At 43.7% G+C, this 13587-nt stretch overlaps 1 protein-coding gene across 1 annotated transcript in view; it reads right to left on the reverse strand.

The window, feature by feature from the left end:
* The window catches only part of LOC118089956 (glutamate decarboxylase 1-like), a 34549-nt gene extending 25159 nt beyond the window's left edge, over positions 1–9390 (reverse strand). Inside the window, exons 1-4 of the mRNA XM_035125163.2 lie at positions 9218–9390; positions 4811–4945; positions 3599–3841; positions 2392–2482 (exon numbers count right to left, since the gene is read on the reverse strand). Of these exons, the coding sequence (XP_034981054.1) occupies positions 2392–2482; positions 3599–3841; positions 4811–4945; positions 9218–9272 (524 nt within the window). The 5' untranslated portion in view covers positions 9273–9390. The remainder of the gene's footprint in view (positions 1–2391; positions 2483–3598; positions 3842–4810; positions 4946–9217) is intronic.
* Positions 9391–13587: the final 4197 nt, after the last annotated feature.

The raw sequence follows: 13587 nt of genomic DNA on the forward strand, positions 1-13587 counted from the left end.
AAGTATTGTGAAGAAAAAATAACGCACTAATACCTCCGTAAACCAAACATCATGATGAGAATCTCTTTGAAGTCCGAGCTTTGGAGTCCGAGCCAGGGACTGTACAAATCTGCAGGTTTTTCCTCAGTCCTCTTCGGTCCAGACTATGTCTGTTTATTGCCCAAATCTGATTATTTTATCAAACAGATATTTCCGGCTATGAGAGTGACTTTGGAGAGTGCAGGCCGTGTCATGCTCTAAGGACCCAGTGTCCTGCCGCTTGCACCTTGATGCAAGCTGACATTCTCGGACAATCTGCAGGTCTACGAGACAGTCCTCCCCCATCCTGGGGAGTCTGCCAGGGCTAATTACCCCCATATCAGCCCTGAATTACTGACACGACTGGGGTCCGATCATATGGGAGTCAGCCATTTCCCACCACCGAAAACAGGAAGCCCAGCACTGTTGGCCTCTCTAGATGTGTCATTTAAGCACTCAAATTTGCTTACAGCCAAACCCACCAAAACTCTGAAAATTTATATATTTCACCTGCAGTGCAGAAAAATTGATGGGATAGTTGTTATTTTAAAAAATCTTGTAAAAGTGCAAAGCACATCAGAATTCATTGTGTTATTCTTGCAGGCAAGTGAGAGAAAGGCCCTCTATAAAGTTTGCATATGTCTTCTGTAAATAGTTGCTATTTATACTTAGAATCATAGAATCATAGAGAGACCACAAGGGCCATCCAGTCCAACCCCCTGCCAAGCAGGAAACACCATCAAAGCATTCCTGACCTATGGCTGTCAAGCCTCTGCTTAAAGACCTCCAAAGAAGGAGACTCCACCACACTCCTTGGCAGCAAATTCCACTGTCGAACAGCTCTTACTGTCAGGGAGTTCTTCCTAATGTTTAGGTGGAATTTTCTTTCTTGTAGTTTGAATCCATTGCTCCGTGTCCGCTTCTCTGGAGCAGCAGAAAACAACCTTTCTCCCTCCTCTATATGACATCCTTTTATATATTTGAACATGGCTATCATATCACCCCTTAACCTTCTCTTCTCCAGGCTAAACATACCCAGCTCCCTAAGCTGTTCCTCATAAGGCATTGTTTCCAACTTACTTAGGCATGATCCAGCCAAACTAACAATCATTACGTATTTTTATTTCTCAGTGGACTTTTATTAAGGCAATAAGACAAACTTTGTAAATTTACAGCAGAAACATGTGGTCCTCCAAGATGCAGCTGGTCTATAAGTGCCATCATCTCTGACTATTGGCCATTCTGACTGGGACTGTTGGAGTCATGTAAGCTGCCTCATACTGACTCAGACCACTGGTCTTTCTAGCTTCCAATCAGCAAGCCCAAGAGGCTCAGTGGTTTAGCCAAATGAGCTCCCGTTGCTCTGTCCCAGCTCCTGCCAACCTAGCAGTTCGAAAGCACACCAGTACAAGTAGATAAATAGGTACCGCTGCGGCTGAAAAGTAAACTGCGTTTTTGTGCACTCTGGCACTCATCATAGTGTCCTGTTGTGCCAGAAACGTGGACAAACGCCAGCTCCCTCGACCTGAAAGTGAGATGAGCGCCATAACCCTATAGTCGCCTTTGACTGGACTTAACTGTCCAGGGGTCCTTTACCTTTAACTTCTATCTAGCTCAGTATTTTCTATGCTGGTTGGCTGCGACTCTTCAGGATTTCAGACAGGAGTCTCTCCCAGCCCTACCAGAAGATGCCATGGATTAAACCAGAGACATTCTGCCTGGGATCACTGATTTGAGTCCGAGTACACCTTGCAGGCCACAGGCTCCCTACTTTTCATTTAAAGGGTTATTCAAGTGAGACTTAAACATGCTTAACTTTGTTTTAATCTTGCCTACAATAATAGGCTCAGATTACCATTGTTATTGTCCTCAAGGCAATCTGCTTTTTGTCCGGGAAGATACTACTTGTTGCAAATAGTGTTTTCAAAGCAATAGCTCAAGGAGTAGCATTTTTTTGTTTTTAAAAGAGGATATGGAGTGAAGGGCTCACTCACTCTCCTCTCATGCTGTAGTCCCAATCCAGATCAGAATCCCCACACAGAGAGATGCATGTTAAGGAGGTGGTGTGACGGGCGCTAAACATGTTTAAATCATATCATTTGGCCCTAAACTGAAACTTTTGTTATTTCATTAGAAACTGGACTCCTTAACTACTTTTTTCTTTCTAGTTTTTCCATCGCTCTGAGTACAATAAACCTGTCTTCCCAAATGTATTTAGTCTCTGTTTGCTGGATCTCATACATCCTTTGCATTCTTAAAGAGCAATAAAAAAAGGAGTTTGGTTTCACTGTCGTTACTTAATTCAGATTGTTGTTGTTTCAATCTGAATTAAGTAATTAATCTTGTATAAAAACGACAATCTACAGTACATACATGTTTGTATTTGCTGTAGCCGTCAGCCATTCTCCAGCAAGTCCTATAATGTCGAGGCCACTGGAAAGTTGGTTGAAGTAACGAGGGTGCCCTGAAATGTGGACAGATTTAAGATAGATTTAACATTTTTGAAGAAATGTTACAGGTGCATCACTTCATCAGCAAAGTTCCCAATTTGTTAGGGTTGCCATATTTCAAAAAAGTGGGAAAATGGGGGTTTTGAGCTATTTTTAAGGAAATTCACCAAAATCTAGACTTCTGACATAGATTTTCCCGGATATTTCAGTGATTTCCAACTGGACACTGTTCTGATTGCTGTATTCTAGCTATGTCCAGGTAGTTTCGGACGTATGGCAACCCTAAATTAGTGGTAGAAATTAGTGGGAGTTAAAATATATTGTGAAGTGGGAAGAAATCCCTAGATACCAGCCTTGAGGGGTTGCTACATAGGTAGAGCCAAGGGATATGACATGTGGGGGTGTTTCTCTCTCTCTCTCTCTCTCTCTCTCTCTCTCTCTCTCTCTCTCTGTGTGTGTGTGTGTGTGTGTGTGTGTGTGTGTGTGTTTGTACAGGGAGGTACAGTAGCAACTGTGGTAGAAGACACAAACAGAAACGGACATCTACTTCTTTTCCACAAGACACCATAGTCTCTAAGGACCTTCACTCCTAAAAAAAACCGAACTCGGAGTAAGCGTTGGAACCCCCCCGAAGTCTCACCACTTGGAGATTGTGACATGTGCAACCATATGGCTCTTCCATAAAAGTGAGGAGGGAGAAAGAAGAACACAAGAATTTGGCATGTCTAAAGCTCTTGGGTTACGTATTATACTGCACATATGTGCCGGTAGGATGGTGCTGAGCGCACTCGTTCCTGCAGCACATAAACAAGACCAATGGCCAGATGAATGTATGGCTCTATGTCTACCCTGAAGACAGAAAGTTTGTAAGCCACCAGACTGCAATAGGAAGATGCACGCTAGAGCAGCATGAACAAATCAAGGTGGTCCACCATCCTGTTTCCCATGGTGGTTGGCCACATGCCTCTGGGAAGCCTACAAGCTGGGCAAGGAGGCAATATCCCTTCCCTGTGGTTGACTCCCAGCTACTGCCATTCAGACACATGGTCTCTGTGAACCCAAAGTCCACATATAACTACCACGGCTGCTAGCCACCGAAACAATGTTGTATAAACACAACGAACAGTTACCTGTTTTGACTCCATATTTCAAGGTATCCCTACAGTCAACAAGTATTTGTTCCAGAGGTTCTGGCTGATCCGAAAGTTCCACACTGAAGCCTTCCAACCCTTCCAGAAGCTGGTGAGGGTGATGGAAATCCAGCACTTTGGTCTTTCCATCATAGGTCTTTTTGATGTAACTCAGGAGAATACCCACAACTTCATGCAGGAAACGTTCTGTCAGTTCCTCGCCATTCTGAGTAGGCAAAAGATCTGGGAGTTGGAGGAGAGAAATTCTGTTTAATCATGTGTAGGATTCAGGAGGAGACTTGGGGCAAAGGTTGGTTTGCATGAGGTTGCACATTTAAATCTGCAACTGGATAGAAAAATGGGTCCGAGCTTCTCCCAACCATTTTAATCCATCCCCTGCCCCAGTCCCAGTCCCAGCAAGTAGGACTCTATGTGTGCCACACAACAGGACCTTGAGATGAATGGAAGGAACAGATAATGACTGTTAAACAGTGATGGGAAAACTGAGACTCTCCAGATGTTCCATAGTTCTAGTTACAGGTAGCCGTGTTGGTCTGCTGTAGTCAAAACAAAATAAAAAAAATTCATTCCAGTAGCACCTTAGAGACCAACTAAGTTTGCCATTGGTATGAGCTTTCATGTGCATGCACACTTCTTCAGATACCAGATGTTGTTGGACACCTGGACTTTATCTCCAGCTATTGGCCACCAGCCTCAACTTCCAGAGGACCACAGGTTCCCTACCCCTGCTGTAAAAAGTACAGGGGGAGAGTCTCCAGCTTCAGCTTCAGCATCAGCATTGCTTCTTTGCATGCCACCTTTCCATAGTTCCAACCATGCAAAGATGTACTGTACATAATTTTAAAAATATGAGAATAGTGGTCATAAGTGATAAATAAAAACTTATCGAAACATACACACAAAAATTAAACAATTCCCACATGCCGTAATAAGATTTTAAAAGTGATATACAAAAATAGCACAAGTAACGGCAAAGCTAGCACCTCCTAAATTAAATATGGACCGCAACAATGACCCCTAAGCAACATCCCGCTTCAAGATTCTGCAGACATCCTGAGAAGCAAGTCTTGAAGGCTTCACAATGGGGTGATTCAGAGACTGTACATGTAGGTCTTAAATTTCCACCTCTCTGCCCAACACACACACACACACACACACACGAACGAATAAAAATGAATATACTAATCCTACCTGACTCAAAGATGTTTGAAAAATTGGTCACAAAGCTCTCAATGTTAGAATCTTTTTCTCTCTCTTCAGTTTCTCCCTGGAAGCTAGAAAGACGCTTTTGTCTCAGTGGATAAGGTCCAGTACTGATCTGTTTGTCTGGAAATGAGGAATTAAAAAAGGTCAGCATACAAAGGTAACGTAAGCTTGCTAAAATAGCCCTACCCAGTTCAGAACTGTGGTGCCCCATATGGATCAGATTTTTTTATTACATGTGTGATTGTTGCTGTCTTCTTTTTTTTGTATCTTCAGCTTGTAAACCACCTTGAGTAAACCGCCCTCCATTTCCCTTCTTTCGACACACAAGCATACCCCTGTCTCTCTGCCACAGCAACGCCAAATTGGGCACCACACTGTGGGTGCTCAGGGTGTGCGTCACAGTGTGGCATGTGTGCTCCAACATTGCAGTGGTGCCTGGACCAGGACCTGCACCTCCGCCTGCCATGTGGCCTCCATCCAGGGCTGCAGTGGGCCCCAACAGAGCCCCCACATTAGAAGCACAGGCCCCGGCCCAGTCGTGGTGCCTGAGCACCAGAGGTAAGGTGGTGGCAGTCGGGGGGTGGGTGGGGGGGTGGAGGTTGGGCACCCACAATAAACATTTTGTGAGGGCCCCCTGGAATTGGTGCCAGTGCCTAATGCCTCCATGTGACGAGATCAGAGTGAGGGAGAGCAGGAACCAGCGAATTAAATCTGGAAGGTGATGCATAGTAAAAATGCGCACAAGAGTACAATGGGGAGCAGATAGTTAGTGACTCCAGGAGGGTACATAGCTTTAGGGCATTCAGGTAAAAGTCTGAAATCATCCTTTCCACCTGTTCTGTGGTCTCACCTATTCTTTTGCTCTTTGTGTGCTTAGAGAACACCAGGATGAATCCCAGTAGCCAGCTTTTGTTTCGCAAATTCTATAGCACTGTTCTGCTCAATAGCAAAGTACAGCACTCCCTTGCTATACTGTACACAATCTTCCCCGCCAGGGAAGAAGGGGTGAGGGAAGATCTCCATTAGCAGCAAGAAGGGAAGAAAATTGACGTTGGGATCTGCTGCCCCTAGGGAGCGTGCCGCCTGAGGCAATTGTCTTACTTTGCCTCTCACAGCCTTTGAGAGACTGTATTTCCCATGGCCTGACTTTGTGCTGCACTTTGTCAGGTATATACCAGGTCAGGTATAGCCTCTCCTTCCCTTATTCTCTTTTTTAGTGCGGGTCTGTGGCATATTGTCACACTCACTCTTCAGCCTTGGGGGCCATTTTTACCCAAATTGTGTGTGTATCCTGTATTGGCTGGTTATATAGGTATAATCTCGTACCTTCCAACATTTCCTCGATGCTATTTGAAATTAATTTAGCAGAACTCAACTCTGGGGAGAAAACAAAACAAAACGTGAAACATCTGATATTTGTATTAGTGCGTTTGATTTTTGCTGAAATTTTCTGCATCGGGGAAAAAATAGATCATTTACACAGTTAATGACTCAGTTTTACCTGCAAAGCGCAGGTGCCTACGAAGATATTTGCATACAATCATCTGGAATGGGCGAAATTGCACCTGCTACAAATCGAAATCTACATTCTACGTGTCAATCCCCCATTTTTCTCCTGGTGTGTTTTATGGAACATTCTACAATGTGGCTTTGTCATTAAAATATACTGTGCTGAAAATGTAAATCTGTTCTCATTTTGCCCAGAATCCATTTCGGTATATTTAATACCTCAAATGAAAGCATGAGTTGTAAAGCAACTCCCCCCACCCCACCCCCCACTCACGCACAATGACTGTGAAGTAATTTCAGAGATATAATCTTTTCCTTTTAACCACTTACAAAAATTTGATAAGGGTGAGGGGTGTGGGAGTGGAAAGAGAGAGAGAGAAAGAGAGAAGAAAAGTGTCAAATTATATCACTGGACAATTAGCTATTTGCAGTGGCATGCCTTCCGCAGAGCTTCGTATTCCCATGTTATTCTTCCTTTTCATATTTATAGCATCTTTGAATGTACCGCCAGTGCTCTTGTAAAGTTACATATTTTCACTGGGGAAAACTTTAAATGAGAAATGGTGAGGGAGTGGGTGTCCCTTTGTCAGCAGTGAAGCCTTGTCTCTGTGTGCAGAGGGATCAAGAGATTGGGTTACTGGCCTGGGAGCTTAGTAGGAGACAGGAGATGGGGAGCACTCTAATAAGAAACAGGAGGTGGTAACCAGAGTCCTGAAACTGGGAAATTATGGCTTGGATCCTAATGAGGCAACTATGAATGAAAGGGCTCCTTCCCTTCAGAGCTCTGACTGAGGAGCCTGCCTGCTTAAGGAAGGGGTGCAATTTTCACAGATACCCCCTCCCGTGAACCATGTCTCATGCTGCTCCGGAGGGTCCCCTAAATCTACCTGCCCTCTGGAGCCCCAAGAGGCTATGGGGGGAGCATGGGAGCCAATTCCTAGGGGCCAGCGTCCCTTTGCCCCCCCCCAAAGAAAATATTTGAAGGGGGATGGCCTGCCCAAATTGATAGACTTTGCCATTCAAATTGTGTGGTGCATTGTGTCATGTGATCAATTGTGCGGGGCAGGGCTTACCTGCCCCCCAATATTTTATACAAGTTGACACCTCAGGAGAGGGGGAAGAAGGGATCAATGAATCTCATCTCCCCTGCCCCATTCTGCTGGGCGAAGCATCACTCGAACAGCTCTCCATTTAGAGAGACTCCCCTCAGCTGGAAGTCTGTCTGGTTTGTAACACAAGAAAATCTTTAATTAAAAACTAATAAAAGAAAGAAGAAGAAAAAGGGGGGAAGAATCCAAGCCATTGAAATTGCTGTCATTCGCCAAAGGTCTTGGATTGCATAATAATGATTGATTGATTGATTGATTGATTAAACTAAACATCTACTATTAAAGAATGTACAGAAAGGCAATACAGTGGTATCTTGGTTCCTGAACGGCTTGGTTGTCAAACAAAATAGGGTCTTGAATGCTGCAAACCCAGAAGTAAGTGTTCCGGTTTGTGAACATTTTTCGGAAGCATCCGACAAGGCTTCCAAGGCCTCCACTTGAGTGCAGGAAGCTCCTGCAGCCAATCGAAAGCCGCACCTTGGTTTTCAAATGGGTTTGAGAGTCGAATGGACTCCTGGAACGGATTAAGTTCGAGAACCAAGGTACCACTGTGCTGTATATGTTTATCCCTGAGAAGGAGGAGAATTTGGGTTCAAATAAGTGTTTGCTGGATGGAATTCCATAGCAGAGAATCCACAGCATCTTCCACAGCCCAGATAACCAATACAGTACCCTCCCACAAGTTGTTAAACCACTACTCCCATCAGCTCCACCAAGCACAGTCAATAATAGTCAGGGAAGGTGGTAGTCACGATCCAGCCACATCTGGAAGATGCCCCATCAGCAATATGTCATAGAGATTTCCTGGACAAATGTCCAGTGTTTCTCAAACTTGGGTCCCCGAGCTGTTGTTGGACCACAACTCCCATCATCCCTGACCACTGGTCTTACTAGCTAGGGATGTTGGGAGTTGTAGTCCAACTGGGGATCCAAGTTTGAGAAACACTGTGGGATACACCAAAAGTATTAAGATTCTACAGGCTAATGATTTCCCTCCAGGATTATACCTGGAGGAACATCACAGGACCCATTCTCATGTTGCATTTTTAGATTTCTGCCTGCATCTGAATACAATGAAAAGAAATGTGAAATCCGAATCGGCTCTATGAAGTCTGCCTTAAAGAAGCAATGAGAAACCACCAAAGATTTCTTAGAAAAGTTTCTTTTTAACTGTTGAAAATTAACAGCAGAAATATTTATTTCAAGAAAGCACACACATGAAACATTTCAGATAAAAGACTGGGCTGCTCTATGCCTGATAAAAAATTAGCTACCTAATAAATTAGTCAAAATTAGTCAAAACCTTATCATTGATTCTTTTGGTTTTCTTTTTTTTTTATTTAAAAAAAAACCATCACCACCCCTTGCTAGCAGGAAAGAAGGAAGCGTTTAAGATTTAATTTCTTTTCTGACAGTTTAAAAACAACAACACCACAGCTTCTCATCATATATAAAGCAGCAGGTGGCTTTTGAGGGGGGGGGGGACATCAGGTCTGAGGAAACAGCAGACAAGAGACCAATTTGTGCTTGCTGCTCTTGTCTTCCATTGAAGATTCTGACCCCAAATGTCCCGAATCTCACAACTGTCACCCAAACACTTTGAATGACTTTTCTTTCGCTTTTTAAAATGTACCAGTACAAGAGGGAAACCATGTCCTAGACTGTCTCGCCCTGACAAAGTCATCCTCAAAACAGATTAGGTACTATTTTTAGACGTCTTGAACAGCTAGATTTTTTTACAAAAAAAATCTGCTAATGATATCTGTGCACTTACTTGTTCTGTTGTTCACCATCTGGAAATCCATTTCTTTGCCACTCTGAATAACCATGCACGGCAGAAAAATATCCAGAGTAGTAAAAAGTGCAATTTCTCAGCAACCCTAATATAGACAAACACACAATTCTCAAACGTATGTGCTGCAGAACTAATTTGTTTTACAATGTAGCACATAGTTTTGTATTTGTTGAATAGATAGTGTCTTTGGGCGTTCCAGTTACTTGTTAAAGCAAAAAAGGGTGGAGACAAAGAATTCTGAGTTCCTTTGTGTGGGGTTCTCTCTTTTTTGGCATTGCTGGCTTAAGGCTCTTAGGATTCTTTAATTATTTGTTAGGTCAAATGCAAGGAAGTACTTTTCCTTTCTGCTGTGCTCCTTCTCTCCCTCCCAAACACACAGACATCCCTATACATTCTTTGCAGCAGCTTGATCACAAAATTAAAGACCTTTCACTTTCGTTGCCCTCTATTAGGGTTAATGGCATTTTATAGCAAGAAACTCAGGGAGCAATCCTGCATGCAAGAAACTGGTGTAAAGCTAGCCAGCCTAAATTAAGCTGGCATAAAGTTACACCAGATCATAGGAGTTAATTCCAAGGGGCCGCGGTCCCTTCTCTCCCCCCCCCCCAAAAGTAAAATGCAGAGCATAAAATTAGCACCAGCTTAGCTGTCTGTAGGAGTTGTCGGAAGGAGGCGTACATGATTTTTGTCGGGGGGGCAGGCCTTTTATTGGGGGGGGCGGAAACTCTGTTAGCTACGTATTTTTATTGATTTTTATTGATTTAGGCGGACAGCTGCCCCTCTCTGCCCCCACCCCGGCTATGCCCATGCATTCAACCACTCAAGATTTCTGTAGTGTCTTCTCCTTAGCCTCTTCTTCTCCTGAAGATGTCCCACAAGGCAGTGGGTACTGATTTTTCTTTATTAAACCTATCTCACAAATTAGTATAGCCGCAAGGCGCTGGAGGTTTAGGACCAGAGTTTCTCTTCTCCTAGATGTGCTACCTTCCCAGGCTGATGAGCCCCATAGTCCCTCACTTTCCTCTACAGCACATGCAGAAACCACCTTCCTGATCATTGAACCCACTATTGATCTCGTCCGCTGAATCTGCCATAGCTTGTCTTCACATGCAGGGGATGCCATTGAAGGTTTGAGAGCCATCAGCTACCCTCACCTGGTTTAGCCGGCCAGTCGAAGCCATTTCCTGGAGTGTGGATGCTGTCACATAATGTCAGCTTCTAGGAGCCACAGATGACAACTGAGGCATGGCGGGGACTAAAGGTGGGCAAACTACCCCAGAAGGAGCATAACATGTCCTGTGGGGGATGCGGGTGGCGCTGTAGGTTAAACCACAGAGCCTAGGGCTTGCCGATCAGAAGGTCAGTGGTTCAAATCCCTGCAACGGGGTGAACTCCCGTTGCTCGGTCCCTGCTCCTGCTAACCTACCAGTTCGAAAGCATGTCAAAGTGCAAGTAGATAAATGGGTACCGCTCCGGCGGGAAGGTAAATGGCGTTTCCATGTGCTGCTCTGGTTCGCCAGAAGCGGCTTAGTCATGCTGGCCACATGACCCAGAAGCTGTATGCCGGCTCCCTCGGCCAATAAAGTGAGATGAGCACCGCAACCCCAGAGTCATCCGCAACTGGACCTAATGGTCAGGGGTCCCTTTACCTAACCCCCCCAATACACCCTGGTCGCAACATCTGGAGAGCCATGAGTCCCCCATTCCTGGCTTATAAACTGATATTCTCTGCATTAAGGAAATGTTTCTAGTGGTGACAAATAATTTACTTGGAAACTTCCTAAGAATTGGGCATGAGAATTGTTGCCTTAATATAATATTTTCTATTCATGTCTCTCAGATACTCTCAGAGGACAACATGATTGCTTGCACCTTCTTTTCATAGTTTTTAAATGCCTTTCATCTAATTTCCTGCGGCTTAATAGATGTTCTTTTCATTTTCTGGATCATTTATCATGTTTTGATCAAAGTTCTTTGTACATTTCCCAGCTGAGCAATCACGTGCGCTTTTGTTTCACTGGTGGGAATGGGAGTAATCAGCTAAGATTAACCACAGTTCTTGTAATGGCAGAATTATATCAACAAAGAGGACTAGAGGAGATAATAATTCACAATATTTTGATGTTGTTGTCTAGACATTCCCATGTTTTGCAAGAAGAGCAAGCAGCTTTTAAAAATCCAACAAAATAGGAAACATTAAACAAAACTTCCCTATATAGGATTGCCTTCAGATGGCTCGGGGGTCAGATAACTCTATACCCTCCAACATTTCTCCAAGGAAAATAGGGACATCCTACCATATCCTCCAACATTTCTCCAATGAAAAGAGGGACACCCTAAGGAAAAGTGGGACATCCTGGGATCAAATCAGAAACTGGGATAGCTTCTCTAAATCAGGGACATCCCTGGAAAATAGGGACACTTGAAGGGTCTTCCATATGCTACCAAACCTTTTTCCAGCTATTTGTATTGGTTCAAGGGCCCAGAGACCTCCAGTGGCAGGCAGGGCGGCGATCCCTGTGTTGCTGATTCCTGTGTGCCTAGCATGCTATACAATTACCAGTGCTCCAGCCTGAAACAAAATATTTATCTATGGAGCATTAGCGGGAAACTACTGCTTATGCTGGCCTGCAGCACGGTTTTAAGTTTGGGTAGCAGAAAGTTACCCTAACCGAGCTTTATGAGCGAACAGGGAAATTGAAGAACCAGTACACTTTGCATATATGACAAATGGAATGAGCATGATTCTGCCAATTGTGCTTTTAAAACTGATGAATGTCAAGTGGCGAGTGACTATTTTTGAGAAGTGTCTCTTTTCAATCATCATAAATGAAAGAACGCTCATTTTATGGTTTAAGTATATGTGAATTTGTCTGTCAAATAACCTCAGAAATTGCACTCGCAGTTAAAGGCGATGCCTTACTTCATCCAGAAGGACAATTAATCCTCCCTAGAGCGGCAGTAAAATCTAAGATATTAGTTATTGATTTAAAGTTTGGACATAAACTTCAAAAGGTCAAACCTCAACATTCTAATCCATTACTTGCTGAAAGTGTAACATTTTCCCATGGTGATATATTCTGTAGCACCAAACTTTTAATATATGTATATCCTAATCTTTACCCAGCAAATAACAGAGTAACAAGTAACTCTAAAACATTGTTGCATCGCAGACCACTTTTTTCGATTCTTAAATAGCCTATGACTCCCCATCCCTCCTATAGGAATCCACCTGAAAGGCTTCTGTATTTCAACTAACCTCCCACTGCACTCATAAATTTCTCCTATACTTTGAGGTGAGCATTATGAAGTCTCAATGCTCTACCTGGGCCCAAGCATGACAGTTTCTGCTGACCAAGCAAATGTTGGGACTTCTGCTGACAGGACTCATTAGCTGAATCCTACAGAGTCCTGTCCCCCCGCTGCTGAAATTAGGCATGAAAGAGTGTCTCTATTACAGCCAATAGAATAGGTTTCTCTGTGTGTTTGGGTTACAGGTAGGTAGCCATGTTGGTCTGAGTCGAAGCAAAATAAAAAAATTCCTTCAGTAGCACCTTAAAGTAGCACCTTATTCAGCTGTTTTATTACAGAAAAATTTCAGGAACAGACTGGAAAGAGAAGTTGCTGAATTGGAACTCATTACCAAGCTTAAAACCATGGAGCCACCTGGGATGAACAAAGACATAGGATTCTTATCTCATTATGCATGATCAAGCTTTCTTTAGCGTCTCAGCCCTTGCTTTTCCCCCGCAGGACCAATTGCAGTCATCAGCAGTCGTTAACAGCCATCTACAGGTTTACCACTCCCATCAGCCCATCACCCATTCCCACCCACACCCACCCCCCTCTGTATATACATAAGGGTCTGACTCTTCTGTTTCAAGTGTATCTGAAGAAGTGTGCATGCACACGAAAGCTCATACCAAAATAAAAACTTAGTTGGTCTTTAAGGTGCTGCTGGACGGAATTTTTTTATTCTCTGTGTTTGGTTATTTTTATTTATTAGATTTGTATACCACCCTTCACATGATGATTTCAGGGCAATTTACAATGTAAAAATACAAAATGAGAACACAAAATACATAATGAAGCAAAACCAAAAACAAGCCAATAGCCACTCCCACCAACGTCAACCAACCAAAGGCCAGTTAAAAGAGAAACGTTTTCACCTGGTGCCTAAAGATATGCAATGAAGGCACCAAGCGAGCCTCCCTCGGGAGAGCATTCCGCAAACAGGGAGCCACTGCAGAAAAGGCCCCTTCTCATGTTGCCACCATCTGGACCTCTCACAGGAGGTGGACAAAGAAGGGCCATCAATAAACGTCTTGTTCTGGTAGGGGGGCTGCAGA

Source organism: Zootoca vivipara, chromosome 8, assembly GCF_963506605.1.
Source record: "Zootoca vivipara chromosome 8, rZooViv1.1, whole genome shotgun sequence".
Lineage (NCBI taxonomy): Eukaryota > Metazoa > Chordata > Lepidosauria > Squamata > Lacertidae > Zootoca > Zootoca vivipara.